The sequence below is a fragment of the Typopeltis vanoorti genome, chromosome 1 (assembly GCF_054136105.1).
Source record: "Typopeltis vanoorti isolate ZY-2024b chromosome 1, IOZ_Tvanoo_1.0, whole genome shotgun sequence".
Lineage (NCBI taxonomy): Eukaryota > Metazoa > Arthropoda > Arachnida > Uropygi > Thelyphonidae > Typopeltis > Typopeltis vanoorti.
In genome coordinates, this window is record NC_143549.1 from 64,444,696 (window position 1) to 64,462,296 (window position 17,601).

At 37.0% G+C, this 17,601-nt stretch overlaps 1 protein-coding gene and 1 non-coding gene across 3 annotated transcripts in view; both read left to right on the forward strand.

The window, feature by feature from the left end:
- The window catches only part of LOC150110047 (acetoacetyl-CoA synthetase-like), a 515,069-nt gene that overhangs the window by 136,288 nt on the left and 361,180 nt on the right, over window positions 1-17,601 (forward strand). For both annotated transcript variants that reach the window (XR_016548138.1, XM_090390896.1), the window contains exon 8: window positions 17,427-17,508. Coding sequence is in view for 1 of the 2 variants with exons in the window: in XM_090390896.1 (XP_090247022.1) it covers window positions 17,427-17,508 (82 nt within the window). In the remaining variant the exon portion in view is untranslated. The remainder of the gene's footprint in view (window positions 1-17,426; window positions 17,509-17,601) is intronic.
- LOC150110049 (U6atac minor spliceosomal RNA) lies at window positions 8,332-8,451 on the forward strand. The gene has a single exon (XR_016549063.1). It is a non-coding gene; the product is annotated as a U6atac minor spliceosomal RNA (small nuclear RNA).

A 17,601-nucleotide genomic window follows, 5' to 3' on the forward strand; every position in this document is an offset into this window, starting at 1 on the left:
TAGTGCAATAGGAAAAGTAGTAAGCATGTTGTGAAGGTATGACGGTGATATGAGGTGGAGAACAAAGATTATGAATGATATGCTAGCAGAAATATGAGAGGAGAAAGGAGTGCAGTTTGTTAATGTGTGGAATGAGGTTGAAGGATGAAGTGAACTGTATAAGAGTGATGGACTATATTTGAATGGTTTTGGTGTGAGTCACTTGGAGAGACTGCTGCCGCTGGAAGATAGAGAAGTGAGTGCAGAGCATGAATCTGATCAAGTGGGAAGTAATGTGAAAAAATGGAGAGAAAGACAGGGAAACGGGGAGGCTCAGGGTGGACAGGGGAATACAGCAAAAAGGGAAGGGATGAATAAGGAGAAAAAGAAATCGCTTGAGTTAAGTATGGAGAAGTCACATCAAATAAGTGGTATCGGTGGAACTAACTATAGGAATGAGCTACTACGTTTGTATACAAATGCTAGAAGTGTAAAAAACAATGCAAATGAAATGGTTGCATTGACTGAGTTTGTTCACCCAAAAATTGTTGGAATAAGTGAGTCATGGTTCAATGAGGATGATATTACTATTACTATTACTATTATTACGGGCAACTCCAGGGAGTCATTGGACTCATCGAGGGAGGCCCCAAATCATATTCATCACAACTATTTGACATTCATACAGTATCTATCATACCTCGCCTTAAACTCATTCACTGTCACAGCATCCACCACAGACTCAGGGAGCACATTCCACTCATTCACTACTCTAAAAGTAAAGAACCCAGCTCTAACACCTTTACTAACCACACTTTTGCCCAGTTTCCATGGATGTCCCCTAGTCCTCCCACAACCAGCCCTGTACTCAAAAATATCTTCTGAATTAATTTTATAGAAACCCTTCAGTAATTTGAATGTCTCAATCATATCTCCCCTCCTCTGCCTATCAACCAATTTTTGCAACCCACAAATCCTCAACCTGTTTTCATACGGTTCATTCCACAGACCTGCTATCATCTTGGTCACTCACCTCTGGATCCTCTCCACCTCCTCCCCATCAAGAAGAAACCTAGGTGACCAAATCTGAGCACAGTAGTCTAGATGGGGTCTTATCAAGGCTCGATACAGAGGAACAATAACCTGCCTGTCTCTGCTTGTCATCGTATTCTTCAGCAACCAAGTGATTTGATGAGCTGTTTTGGTCACTTTTGCAATGTGTCCCCTAAATTTCAATTCCTTATCTACCAACACTCCTAAATCTCGTGCCTCATCAATTTCCTGGAGCACGGTTCCACCAATCTTTTCACCCCAAAATGCATAACCTTACATTTTGCCACATTAAACTGACATCCATTCTCCTTAGCCCAGACCTCCATCCAATCTATCCAAATCATCCTGCAAAATTTTGACGTCATCTGCATTCACTATTGCCCTACCCAACTTCGCATCATCCGCAAACAAATGAACTGTTCCTCTCAGATCATTTCCTATATCATTTATGAACAAATTAAACAGCAGTGGTCCAAGAACAGATCCTTGTGGCACACCACTAGTCACAGGCCGTCTTGTGGACTCTACTCCCGAGTAAACCACTCTCTGATATCTCTCCGTCAACCACCCTCCTATCCATCTCACCAACCCTATGTCCATTCCCATATGCTGCAATTTACTGATTAGAATTCCATGTGGAATCATGTCAAAGGCCTTGGCAAGGTCCAGTAGAATCACCGTAAACCCATTACCCTTATCCAGTTCAGCCGTCACTGTGTTATAATACGTGAGCAAGTTACTGAGGCATGACCTACCCTTCACAAAACCATGCTGTCCCCGATACAGTATCCCATTTTCTTCTATCCAATCTTGTATTTTCCTCTTGACTATTTTCTCTAAGACCTTGACAATGATTCCTGATATGCTAATCGGTCGGTAATTTACTACAGCAGTCTTGGAACCACCTTTATGCAGTGGAACTATTTTCCCCTCTTTCCACCCGCTCGGGACTAACCCAGACCCGAGACTCAAATTAAACAAAATGGTCAAGGGTACTGACAATTCTTTAGCTGCTTCTCGTACAACACGAGCTGGTATACCATCCAATCCCACAGATGTATTGACATTGAGGTTATGCAATAGACTACTCACCTCCACTTCATTAACCACAATTTCCGTATAATCTACTGGTTTATTCGTTTCTGCAATGTCACCACCTGGATGATATACTTTTGCAAAGTGCTCACTCAGTAACTCAACTATCTCAACTGATTCAGTTACCTCCCTACCATCAGCATTCTTTAAAATCAATCTGCCATGTACATTTTTCCTTTTACTTGCTACATATCTAAAAAACTGTTTAGGATTCTCTTTAGCCTGCATGACCAATGTTCTTTCGTAATCCTTTTTTGCTTTTCTTACCACACTCGTCACCCTTCTGGCCTGTGCTTTATACCGTTCATGTGCCTGCCGGTCACCCTTCTCCTTAAATTCCCTCCATAGTTGTTTCTTTTTTTGCAACTCAAGCTTAATGGTGTTATTCATCCATTTAACCCCTACTTGATTTATTATTCGGACTCTAGGTATACAGTCAGCCATTGCTTCATGCAAGCACTTCTTAACTACCTCCCATGCACTATCAACTTCTAGTCCTTGCAGTTGTACATGCCATGGCACTGAACCAATCAAACTCTTAAGCTTGTCATACTTTCCAGCCCGATAATTCCACATGTAACCTGTCTTAATTGAAAATTCTACACCTTTAGCCACCTCCCAAGTTAAGATCATATCCTGACAGGAATAGAGAAGGAAGGATAAGATGTGTTTCATGAAGATAGAAAGGGTAAAAAGGGAGTGTTATTAATGATACAGAAAGAGTTATGTCCATACAAAGTAGAAATGCAAGAGGAAAATAGTGCCAGTGATTTTGAGGACGCATGGTGTGAGATAGAGGTGAATAGAATGAAATACTTAGTTGGATGTTGTTGTTATTATTATTATTCGTGACACCTCCAAGGAGTCCGAAGACTCATCGCGGGAGGACACCTATTGTACAACTCTCCATGTCCACCACTACACCAAACCTCTACTACCCGTCATCTATATCAGTGCCATCTACTGCCCACCACAGCTAATATTTTTTGTCTGTAAATTGCGTGTGTTCTGAAGGGCCGATTTGTCTGTATGCGGGATGAAAAGCTCGAGTTTCCAGGAGAAAAAACCTTCTACCCCCGTATCAGATCGGCTAACTCACTTTTATACCAGGTTATAGACCTGGTAATGTGGATGGTAGTCACCATGAAATGTATAATCAAATTAGCCAAGCAAATAAGAAAAAAGGTGATTATTATGGAAGATTTTAACTATGGTAATATAGACAGGGGTGATGAAATAGCAACTGGAAGTAAAGAAACTGAGCTTCTTGAGTTTTTGAGGGATAACTACCTCAGACAGTATGTAACAGAGGGCAGGCAAGGATTGAGGGGCATGGATTTGGTCATCTCATTAGAGGATGTAATTATAAATGAGGTGTCGAATCACCCACCAATTGGTGAGAGAGACCATGAGGTGATTACTTAGGTGGTTGCCAGGCAGGACCGGCGCAATAGTATTTTTCTTGTGTGTGCGATTAATGTTCAGCGCCTTTCCAAAAAAGTGTTTTTTTGAATAAAGTGTGAATAAAACAAACAGGAAATGAAAAACAAATGAAAACTGCTTTACAGTATAATGTTACCTATGGATTAGTCCTGCTTATACAAATTTTTTCAAGTTATATAAATTTTCAAAATAATAAAAATAGTAATATTAAGTTAACAGATTTATTCAGATATTCTTTACATTAATTTTGCTAAAAGAGACTCAACTTGCTTTCATTTTAGTAAAATCCTGTCGCAGTCTATCAATGGTTTGGCACTAATTTTCTATTGAAATTAGTGCCAAACCATTTAGTTTTTCTTGACTCATGCTTGATCACAGGTAGGTCTTTATTAATTGTAATTTAGAAAATGTTCTCTCTCTCTCTCTCTCTCTCCCTTAGCAACTTAAATGGGTAAAATCAATAGTATTCTCAATGCAATCAGTGAATTTGCAAAGAGTTCTTTAAGGTTGTTGTTATAAATCCACTTCAAAACCATTTCTGGTGTACTATTTTCTTCAATTTTTCATTGAGAAGAATGAGTTATCAGTAGTAAGCCGACTTTTAGGGCCAGACCACATGCATCTGATCCGATTAAAATTAGTATACGGCCCTTACACGGAACTCAACAATTAATCATAGGTTGATTTATGATACATCAAAAAATAAAGAACTATTTTAGGTATATCTTTGTAAATTTTAATCAAAAATTACAGTGATATAATCAGGTCCAGGATACAATTTCAGAATTTATTTGTTCGTTTCCGGGAAGATTTGAAGGGGCCCAAACGGAAGACGATGTACATTCATAATTATATGTACCATTCTATACCATTCATTGTTTAAACTCTTATCTCATATTTTTTGACATCTTTTAGGTGCCTTTTCTTCTGTGCCGCCTATTGATATTGCACACTTCACACACGCCACCAGCCAGGCCTGTTGCCAGGCGTAAGGACCTTGGTGAGAAAAGGATATTATTATTATTATTTGACACCTCCAAGGAGTCCAAAGACTCATCGAGGGAGGGCACCTGCTCTACAACTCTGTCTCAACCACTGAATCCACCAACTGACCATAACGACACTAATGCCATCTACTGACAATTGCCAACACTAGTATTTCCAGAGACAACACAAATATCCATGCCCACAGCAGGATTCAAACTTGCAGCCCTTTGGCTGGAGAGCTGATACGCTAACCACTCGGCCAGCCTGGCTGGCCGAGTGGTTAGCGTATGTATGTGGAACTACAAGGCTGGTGATTATGAAGAACTCAGGAGACAGCTTACAGATGTAGCAACGAATGAAGAGTTAGCTGGAAAAGAGATCAATGCAGCTTTGGGGATATTCAAGAACTATCTAGTAGAAGCAATGTCTAAATGTTTATCTCATCACAGGTTTCATTATTTAAAAAAATTTTTTTTTTAATAATGTCTAAATGTATTCCAAGGGTCAGAAGGTTAAATAAGGTAGGTGAAATGGATGAATAAAGAGATTAAGCATGCAATACAGAGAAAAAGGACATTATGGAGGCAGCATAAAAGAAGCGGTAATAACTCATTCCATGAGGATTACAGAAACCAGGAATGGAGGGTGACTTGGTTGGTAAGGGTAGCAAAAGTGAAGTATGAGCAGCAGTTAGCTAATGAAGCTAAAAAGAAATCTTGGGAGTTCTTTTGATATGTAGCCAGCCAAAGAAAGAATGATTATGGAAGGATGACAGTGATTGTAAAAAATGGTATATGAACAACTTCTGTAGAAGATATAGTGGAGATACTTAATGAGTAGTTCATAACAGTCTTTCTTTCTTGTGAATGTGACATCATGGAGAGTTTCAGAGTAGTTAATGATGTTGAGGAGGAGACTGACTGTAAGTGAATAAGCGTTTAATATGAGTCTTGCACTGGATCCAATTCCAAAGGAGTGGAAGAAGGTTAAGATTGTGCTGTTTCATATGGGAGGTAATAGAACTCAAGCATCAAATTATAGACATATCTGTGTGCCAGGTGTTGTGGTTAAGTTGTTGGAGAAGCTGGTGAGAGGTAGGATCCAAAGCTGGTTGACAACAATGTAGTTAACTTTGATGAACAGCATGGATTTGTTAAAGGGAGGTGATGTTTTAGTAATCTACTTACTTATTACAATAAGGTGACAAGAGGGATACACAGTAGTATACTTAGATTTTGCAAAGGCTTTTAATAGATAACCGCATGATAAGTTGATAGTCAAACTAGAGTGGATGGGGTTGGATATTAGATTAGTGCATCGGTTTGGAGACTGGCTATGTGATAGATATCAACAAGTTGTGTATAGGGGAACAATATTCAGGAAGAGAAAAGTCACTAGTGGTGTGCCTCAGGGGTCTGTTTTAGGGCCATTGCTGTTTAACCTGTATGTTAATGATATTGGTGAAGATTTGGAAGGGAATATTCAGTTGTTTGCAGATGATGCAAAATTGGGATGAACTATGATGAGTAGAGAAGATGTTGTGGCCTTACAAGAAGACTTGAATAGATTGAGTGAACGGGCACAGGAATTGGGATATCAGTTCAATGTTGCAAAATGTAACATTTTAAAATTTGGTAAACAAAGTTGGGATGTAGAATTTACGCTTGGTGGGGATATGTTGTTGGAGGTGTAGGAAATAAGAGATGTTGTGGTGATATTGGATAAGGATCTGAAATTTAGGTGATACACTGCCAAAATTGTGAGGACAACACAACAAATTCTAGGAATGGTGCAAAGGACACTGACTTGTGGAAATAAGGAGATTACTCTTCCATTGTATAAGGCTCTGATTATGCCACACATGGACTGCTGTGCACAGCGGTCACCTGGTTTTTAAAAGGATGAAAAGATGTTGGAAAGGATCCAGAAGTGACTGACTAAGGTAGCTTATGAAACCCTGGAGTGTCGAATATGAGGAAAGGTTGAGAAGATGCAATTTATAGTCTAGTGGATATGAGGAAGAGAGAGATGATATGATAGAGACCTACAAGGTATCCATCATATCTTATATACCTGGAAGCTATATAATGAAGGTGTGAGCAGGGGAATGAGAAGTTTTTTTCATGCAGAGTTGTGAATGATTGGAATGCCTTGCCTGAGAGTGTGGTGTCTGCAGGGAATTCGAGTGTGTTTAAGGCATGGTATGATGAACTATGTGTATGACAAAAGGACCTCTTAGATGAGTCTTTGACTCCATGGGTCTTGGGATAATAATAATAATGTCCAATCCATTCAACTCATTCAACTCTGCAGATTATATTCTCTAATCTATCCTCATAGCTAACTGACATTTCAGTGTCCTAATGTCATCCTTTGTATCTCTCTATAAAGGTTCCTAATCTCCTTAAAATCTAAGTGATTGAAGTTGTGCATATCCTCTCAGATATGATCTGATTAGGAACTCCATACAATGGAATCATTGCATCCATATCTGCTGGTGAGTTTCCTAACAACTGCACCTGTGCATCCCTGAACATCAACTTTCTATTAGTCATTATCATCTCCCAAGATTATTTTCCTCCTCCTCCAGAGTAGCTCATCCTGCTGATGGATGAACATAAAATGTCACAACAAATGTTACATGGCAGTTGTTTGAATGATGTGTTGAACATTGCTACTTGTGATGAAAGCTGGTTCTGCTGCTTCAGTCTTGCAACAAAGCATGAAATGGCATCATAGCAGTTCTTAGAAAAGAGACTAGAACAAATGGCTGTTACTACCACAGGAAATCACCTCTGGGGATGCAAAACTTGGCTGAGTTATATTCTAACAAAAGGGAGAATCATTATTGCAGTTCACTATGACTAAATTCACGTTTAATGGAATGAAAACAGTACACTGAAATAAGTAAACATTGGTTTAATGTTTTCAGTCGTTCATATCTGTCACAGAGACATCATTTGGAATACAATATAAAAATTGTTATAACACACATAAAAACACAAACAGTATGTGGAAGATGTTAGGCTAGCCTAATAGCCAAGGCTAGCAGACTTGGCTATTAGGTGGGAGATTTAAGAATTACTGTTTCTGAAATCTTCAGAAGTTAAGATATGTTTGTTTTTTAAATCATTGTTCATTCTAAAAAAAAAGTGTTTCACATCTGTATTTGCTGCAGTGAAGTATAGTAGTTTATTTTTTATTTTTATTTTTTTTAACCCATTTGATTCTGTGTAAGTGTGCAATTCTCAGACTTCCTACCCAATTACCAAGACTTGCTAGCAATGCCTATTGAGGACATTCCTTCTTAGGACTTAGGAGGCTTCTAGTCTAACATCTTCCACTTATTATTTGTGTGTTTTTGTGTGCTATTACAATCTTTATATTGTATCCCAGATTATGTCTCTTTGTGACAGATGAAATATTGGAAACCTTAAACCTGTGTTTAATTATTTTATTGCTATTTTCATTCCATTAAACTGAAGATGAGCTTAAACCAGAACCTTAGCCTAAACATATTTCACAACTGAACTCATAAGTGTCACCTGTAATACAATAATGTATTGTTTATTTTAAAATAGCATTCCTAATACCATATTTACTTGAATATAACTCGCACTTTTTTTACCCAAAATTAAAGTGAGAAAAACATGTTGCGAGATTATGCAGGGATTTTCAGAAACTAAAGTTTTTCAGGGAAAAACTAAACTGACTTTTATAATTAAATTCTCAGTATTCATTATAATTTATAATTGATCACATTATTTATAAAATGAATACATTTAAGAGAGAAGGTTAGCACTCCCCTTGATAAGGATGGACCAGCCTCTAGGCCTAATATATATAAGGTTAAGGCACTGCCGCTTAGTTTATGGTACTTAACCAATTTTGTTTAGCCTGGTTGGCCGAGTGGTTAGCTTATCTTCTCTTCTCTTCAGCCAAAAGGCTGTGGATTTGAATCCTGCCATGGACATGGATGTTTGTGATTATCTGTGAAAATACTAGTGGTGGTGGTGGTGGTGGTGGTTGGCAGTAGATGGTGTTGATATAGTTATGGTTCATTGTAGTTGGTGAATTGAGTGGTGGTAACAGAGTTGTAGAGGAGGTGCCCTCCCTCGATGAGTCTTTGGAATCCCTGGAGATGTCACAAAATAATAAAATTTTAACTATCAATGTTATTTATCATTTTTAAAAAAGCTATTGGCAATTATTTCTAGTGAAATCATGTCTCAAGCTCTTGAAATCCAGTGCACAATTCTAATGATGGTCTCTTAATCTTCCCTGCCAAAATCAGGTTGTAGCCACCTGCTGCCATCCACTCCATGTAGAATTTTCATATGCAGTCCTTGAATGGTTTGTTGACCAATACATCCAAGGGCTGTAGATGAGGTGTAAGACCACCAGGAATAATGGCCACATCTGTCTTCGGATCCAAAAGTTGTTTTACTAATTCAGCTCCTAAGGATCCCCAGAAACTATCTCACATGCGGAGAGCCGGTCATCGAAATAAGCCCCTAGCTGTTGTCCCAAACTGTTTTAATGCAATCTTGAACCATTGTAGTGTCCATCCACCCTTTTCTTAAACTCTTATATGAATTCCAAGAGGAAATTTCCCCCTTTAACATTGTTTTCCTTTTGAATATTACGTAAGGAGGTAACATTCTTCCATCTGCAGTAATTGAGAGCATTATTGTGCATCTCGATTTTTCACTTCCAGTTGCATTATTGCACTCTTTTTTTTTCACCATTTTCTGTTGTTGTTTGTTTGGTGCAGTATGTTGAAATTGAGGAGTGTTTGATCAGCATTGGTTATTTGTGATAACATATAGTTATTGCTGTTCCTAAGTTGAAAATCCATCACTTTATCTTCGAAATTTTACGGCCAACGATTGTTGACTTGAAATGCTGATTCTCTTCAGCTGAATTCCAAAATATCTGAAGCTGCCATAATATTCACTATCTATTTCTAAAGTTTTAAACTTTTCTTTTCATGTCCAAAGGTATATATAAAACGTTTTAGTTTCTTTTTTCATAAAATAAAATCAGGGGTGCAAGGTATGCATGAGAGCAAGTCATATTCAAGTAAATATGGTAATAATTTAAAATAAAAATAATAATAGCTTAAAATAATATTTAAAATACTAATTATTATCATAATTATTATTACTATTATTATTATTATTACCCAAGACCCCATGGAGTCAAAGACTCATCTAGGAGGTCCTTTTGTCAAACTCACAATTTAAACACACTCAAATTCTCTGCAGACACCACACTCTCAGGCAAGGCATTCCAATCATTCACAACTCTGCATGAAAAAAACCTGCTTCTCACTCCCCTACTCACACCACCATCTTTATCCAGTTGCCAGGGATGACCTCTGGTTCTCCCCTGATCTCCCACTATTTTCTCATATTTGTAGATTTAGGGACTCAAAAACACACGTGTTGAACAGATTATTTTATTAATTACAAATAAAATAAAACTTGACGTTTCGACCTCTATATCGAGGTCATCATCGGAAGAATACAACTGTATACAGAACCAAGCTACATGCTCATGCTTTCTATACCAGTAAACTAAATCTACGTAGTTAATAAATCTTTTTTCTAGCCTGACCTCTAGTGATAGAAAAAAAAAAAAAAAAAAAAATATATATATATATATATATATATATATATATATGAAACGTACTATTAACTCGGGGTTGGGATATGTTCATTTTTTAAATTAACTGACTTAAACCCGAGAATTATAACACAATGACATTTATTTGAAAAAAAACGCAACATGTTTCGTCAAAAATGACTTCTTCAGGCGATAAGAACATAGAAAAGATAATAAAAGACACTTAAATTAACATTGACACACTCCAAAGCTATACAATTACAAAGTCATAATATTCGACTGTAAATTACAGTTATGAGCTTGAACTACAGTCCGAGTTAATGTTCTATTGTTGTGCACCTGTGCGTGTGTGGAATCACGCGATCTCCAGTATCTAATAATAGAGTTGAAAGAGTCAGCCAAATTATAGCTAAGATTATTATTCAAATGCAAAGGGTCTAAGGTGATTTCCCTTGACTCGACAATGCGGCGCTCTATTTTCATCATGGCAGACGTGTAGGTTTGAAGTCAATGTCCAATTTATTTCATGTTGGTGGCCTTCGTTGTTCGTGTTTATTGAAAGCAGGACATGGCCCGACAGAGCAGTTGCTCTGGTTCTCTTATAAGCAATGTCTCTCTGATGCTCTTCGAGACGTAGTAAGATAGATTTCTCTGTCTGCCCATAGTAAGGCTTTCCGCATTCACAAGTGACCTTGTATACACCTGGGAATTGTAGAAGGTTGTGAGGTTGTTTATAGTTCTTGAAGCGTGATATTATTTTTGGCAGAGTCGAGAAGCACGTTTTTATGTTAAACTTCTTTAGAATTCTGCTCAGCTTTTTGGATAGTGTGCTGATATATGGCAAGACGATATGACCTTTGGAGTCGTCCTGTGTCTCTACGTTGTTACGTTGATGTCGGGATAATTGGTTGTTAATACTTTTTGGAGAGTAGCCATTGTTTTTAAAGGTTCATTTAAGATGTTGTAGTTCCTTTTTCAGTTCTTCTTCATCTGACAGTACAGATCTTGCACGATTCGCTAGAGTTGATATAATACCCAACTTTTGCGCTGGATGGTGATGGGAGGACGCATGCAAATATCTGTCTGTGTTGGCTTTCTAAAAATAGAGACTTTAATTGATTCAGGCGTCTTGGTGAGTTTAACATCTAGGAAGCAGATGGAACTATTTTCTTCAATCTCCATAGTCAATTTTATATCTTGATGGCGGTTGTTTAAGTGGTCGAGAAACTTGTGAAGATTCTCAGTACCATGCTCCCATATGAGGAATATATCGTCCACATATCGAAGCCAAATTTTTGGTTTTAAAGTAAAAGAGGAGATCGCCTTTTCTTCAAAGTCCTCGAAAAAAATGTTGGCTAACACAGGAGAGAGAGGGCTTCCCATAGCTAATCCTTTGACCTGTTTGCATAGTTTTCCTTCGAATTCAAAATAGCCAGAGTTTACACAGTGAGATAACAGAGAGAACATTTTATTTGAAATCTTGTTTTTTAAAATATGGAGAACGTCCTGTGTCGGAACGTTCGTAAAGAGTGCTACCACGTCAAAGCTCACCATGATATCAGAAGATTTTAGTTTTAGGTCCTTCATTTTAGAGACAAAATCTGAAAAAAAAAAAACTGAAAAGAAAAAAACCAATTTAGAAAACCAAAACACAGAAAAAACATCTTTAGAAAACCAATTAGCAGCCTGCTTAGATCTGGATTCTTGGATTCACATTAGAGATTTAAGTACACACCGTGCATTACATTATCAAAACTTAAACAAACAAAAGCTAATCAGAAAATTCAACTTTCTCAAGTCAAAACAAGAAAGATCTACCTTAAATAATTGTCATAGCGGTCTTAAGAATTTGGTGGTTAACAAATCGTCATACGTGCTAAGTCCCGATGAAGAGAAAATTCTCGAAAAAGGACTAAACTTTGTGTTAGCACCAAAATGCATCCCTAAAGAATTGCTTTTAACTAAGATGGAGAAGGCAGCTTCGCTACTTCCTACCGCAGACGCGAGTTTACTTCGAATCGAAACAATTCTTGCAATCAACGACGCAAAACCTCCTTCTGATAATATATCCCCTAGTGAGAGACTTGCAATTAAAAATCTACGGATTAACAAGGACATTGTCATCTTAAAGGCTGATAAGGGGAATGCAACTGTAGTTCTAGATAAAATAGACTACCGAGAAAAAATCTTAGCACTGTTAAATTCAGATAATTATTTGGAAATTGAGAGAGACCCAACAAGAGAAATACACAATAGAACAAATAATCTCCTACAAAAGACCACAGAAATTCCACAGAATACACGGCTCTCCATCCGCTTATAAGAGAACCAGATTGCTTATAAGAGAACCAGAGCAACTGCTCTGTCGGGCCATGTCCTGCTTTCAATAAACACGAACAACGAAGGCCACCAACATGAAATAAATTGGACATTGACTTCAAACCTACACGTCTGCCATGATGAAATAGAGCGCCGCATTGTCGAGTCAAGGGAAATCACCTTAGACCCTTTGCATTTGAATAATAATCTTAGCTATAATTTGGCTGACTCTTTCAACTCTATTATTAGATACTGGAGATCGCGTGATTCCACACACGCACAGGTGCACAACAATAGAACATTAACTCGGACTGTAGTTCAAGCTCATAACTGTAATTTACAGTCGAATATTATGACTTTGTAATTGTATAGCTTTGGAGTGTGTCAATGTTAATTTAAGTGTCTTTTATTATCTTTTCTATGTTCTTATCGCCTGAAGAAGTCATTTTTGACGAAACATGTTGCGTTTTTTTTCAAATAAATGTCATTGTGTTATAATTCTCGGGTTTAAGTCAGTTAATTTAAAAAATGAACATATCCCAACCCCGAGTTAATAGTACGTTTCATATATATATATATATATATATATATATATATATATATATATATTTTTTTTTTATTTTTTTTTTTCTATCACTAGAGGTCAGGCTAGAAAAAAGATTTATTAACTACGTAGATTTAGTTTACTGGTATAGAAAGCATGAGCATGTAGCTTGGTTCTGTATACAGTTGTATTCTTCCGATGATGACCTCGATATAGAGGTCGAAACGTCAAGTTTTATTTTATTTGTAATTAATAAAATAATCTGTTCAACACGTGTGTTTTTGAGTCCCTAAATCTACAAATATGAGAAAATAGTGGGAGATCAGGGGAGAACCAGAGGTCATCCCTGGCAACTGGATAAAGATGGTGGTGTGAGTAGGGGAGTGAGAAGCAGGTTTTTTTCATGCAGAGTTGTGAATATAAGAGAACCAGAGCAACTGCTCTGTCGGGCCATGTCCTGCTTTCAATAAACACGAACAACGAAGGCCACCAACATGAAATAAATTGGACATTGACTTCAAACCTACACGTCTGCCATGATGAAATAGAGCGCCGCATTGTCGAGTCAAGGGAAATCACCTTAGACCCTTTGCATTTGAATAATAATCTTAGCTATAATTTGGCTGACTCTTTCAACTCTATTATTAGATACTGGAGATCGCGTGATTCCACACACGCACAGGTGCACAACAATAGAACATTAACTCGGACTGTAGTTCAAGCTCATAACTGTAATTTACAGTCGAATATTATGACTTTGTAATTGTATAGCTTTGGAGTGTGTCAATGTTAATTTAAGTGTCTTTTATTATCTTTTCTATGTTCTTATCGCCTGAAGAAGTCATTTTTGACGAAACATGTTGCGTTTTTTTCAAATAAATGTCATTGTGTTATAATTCTCGGGTTTAAGTCAGTTAATTTAAAAAATGAATATATATATATATATATATATATATATATATATTATAAATAGATAAATGCAACTACAATAAACTGTTAGAGTCCTCCTGTATTAATATTCTGGATAGTTACAAAATGATTTCTTTCAGTTGCTATTGAATGTTCTAAACACGTCACCAGGTTGTCTTCTTGTAGTGGGAATTTTTTCTAATGCTAGTTTAGGATGTTATACAGGTTGTAGATGGGTCCTCCACATTCTTGAAATGGTGAGGCCATCATTTTTGTTGAGATTTGGGTTGTGTTTGAGCATTTCACAAGACTGTTTAAATTTTCTCTCAAACCAGGTTTTGGTGCGGTGTAGGGACTTGGTATTTTTCCAGTCATTTCTATGGTATGTTTGGAGTGCATGGTCAGAAAGGCCTGTTTTACTGAATTGGAGGTATTTAATGTGTCGTTTGTGTTCGTCTTGTCTGATTGGGATAGTTCGCCCTGTACAAACCCAAGACGAACACAAACGACACATTAAATACCTCCACTTCGGTAAAACAGGCCTTTCTGACCGTGCACTCCAAACATACCATAGAATTGACTGGAAAAATGCCAAGTCCCTACACTGCACCAAAACCTGTTTTGAGAGAAAATTTAAAGAGTCTTGTGAAATGCTCAAACACAACCCAAATCTCAACAAAAATGATGGCTTCACCATTTCAAGAATGTGGAGGACCCATCTACAACCTGTATAACATCCTTAACTAGCATCAGAAAAAATTCCCACTACAAGAAGACAACCTGGTGACCTGGTGAAGTGTTTAGAACATTCAATAGCAACTGAAAGAAATCATTTTGTAACTATCCAGAATATTAATACATGAGGACTCTAACAGTTTATTGTAGTTGCATTTATTTATTTATAATATATATATATATATATATATATATATTTTTTTTTTTTTTTTTTTTTTTTTTTCTATCACTATAGTTCAGGCTAGAAAAAAGATTTATTAACTACGTAGATTTAGTTTACTGGTATAGAAAGCATGAGCATGTAGCTTGGTTCTGTATACAGTTGTATTCTTCCGATGATGACCTCGATATAGAGGTCGAAACGTCAAGTTTTATTTTATTTGTAATTAATAAAATAATCTGTTCAACACGTGTGTTTTTTTGAGTCCCCAATTCTACAAATATGAGTGCTGATCACCTAAAAGAAAGAATCCCACTATTTTCTGTAGAACATCTCCAGCATTGATCCTATAACAACCCCTTAATAACTTGTAGGTCTCTATCAAATCTCCCCTCCTCCTCCTCCGCCTCCTGTCTACCAGACTCTGCAAGTTGCATCTTCTCAATCTTTCCTCATACTTGACATTCCAGAGGTTAGAAAAACTACCTTAGTCAATCGCCTCTGGACCCTCTCCATCATCTCTTTATCCTTCTGAAAACCAGATGACCAAATCTGGGCACAATAGTCCATGTATGGATTAATCAAACTTTATACAATGGAACAAGAATATCCTTACTTCTACAAGTCAGTGTCATCCACATCATTCCCAGATGCCTTTGTGTTGTCTTCACAATTTTGACTATGTGTCCCCTAAATTTCAGATCCTTATCCACTATCACCCCTATATTTCTTCTTTCCTCCACCTCTGACAATATATCCTCGCCAAGCATAAATTCTACATCCCATTTTTGTTTTTTAAATTTTAAAACCTTACATTTTGCAACATTGAACTCCCATCCGCATTCCTGTGCCCAATCACTCAATTTATTCAAGTCTGCTTGTAAGGCCACAACATCTTCTCTACTCTTCATGGTTCATCCCAACTTTGCATTGTCTGCAAACAACTGAATATTTTCATCCAAATCTTCACCAATATCATTAATATACAAGTGTTAAACAGCAATGACCCTAAAACAGACCCCTGAGGAGCGCACAAGTAGTAACTTTCCTTTTCCTTGATATCGCTCCTCCCATACACAACTTGTTGATACCTATCAGAAAGCAAGTCTCTAATCCAATGCACCAATCTAATATCCAACCCCATCCACTCTAGTTTAACTATCAACTTATCATGTGGTAATCTATCAAAAGCCTTTGCAAAATCTAAGTATATTACTGTATCCTTCTCTTCTGTCCATGGAAGCAGTCACCATATTATAATAAGTAAGTAGATTACTAATAGCATAACCTCCCTTTAGCAAATCCATGCTGTCCATCAAAGATAATACCATTGTTGTCGACTCAGTTCTGGATCCTGGTTCTCACAAGCTTCTCCAATTACTTAACTACAACACCTAACACACACAGATAGGCCTATAGTTTGATGCTTGAGTTCTATCACCTCCTTTATGGATTGGCACAATCTTGCCTTCCTTCCACTCCTTAGGATCTTGACCCAGTGCAGGACTCATATTAAAAAAATATATTAATCTCTTTATTCATCCATTTCACACCTACCTTCTCACCCTTGGAATACATTTAGATATTGCATCTACTAGATAGTTTTTGAAAATCACCCAAGCTGCATTGATCTCTTTCCCAGCTAACTCCTCATTCCATGCTACACCTGCAAGTGCGCTCTCCTCAGCTCTTCATAATCACCCCCCTTTTAGTTCCACATATACCCTTTAGTGTTTTTCTCTTTTTTAATTTAATTTGAGTGACGTCATCCTTTAAAAGTTTTGGTTGGTCCTAGACCTCTCCCCAAAATTATAGAAAGGCCTCTTCTGCTGTTATTATTATTATTACATAGGAACCTCTATCTGAAAACTCATCAGGAGGCACTAGTAATTATTCACATAATACTTATATCTCATCTCTCTCTCTCTCCTTACACTGAATGAATGAACCACTATGTGAATGAATAGAATGGGTCTAGCAGCCCATTCTATTCATTCTCTTCTCTCCAAGCAAATATCTATTCCTGATGTCCTTGTTAATCATTTACTTCCTTCTCCCATCACTCACTCACTCACTCTCACACACACACACACACTCACACACACACACACACACACACACACACCTATTTCTGTAACAAAAAACCTGACTTTGATTGTTGTGATAAGATAAATCTTTAAATGGGATTTGTTGGTTGAAGGCGAGTTAGTCAATCTCATATGGAGCCCCCCCCCCCCACCATCGAAACTCAAATTCATCCTACTTATGGCAAACTGTTCAAGAGATCTCACACAATTTAAAGGCTAAGAAACTACTATTGTGGGTAGTAAATATTAGTTAGTGGTGTAGTTTGTAAATGGAGGATCAAGTAGTAGGGACATGAGTTTTGTTTAGTAAAGTACCCTCACACGATGAGTCCTTTGACTCCAATGAGGTGTCACATAATAATAATAATAATAATAACAAAATTATTAGTTTATGAATACCATGTACAGTATGCTTGTGATTGCAATAATGTCTTGTGATACATAATGTTCATATTTATTTTCTTATAGTACTTTATTTTTCTTACAGAACTGCCTTCTCTGATGAAAGTGATAATTATCCCTTATGACAAAGATTCTCTTTCTAAAGATATATCAGTAATTCATAAAAGGTTAATACCTTTAATGGCACTTTGTTCTTGTGTTATATTTATTTAGCTATAAGAGATTAAGACATAAGAGATATTTAGGTATAAGATACAAGA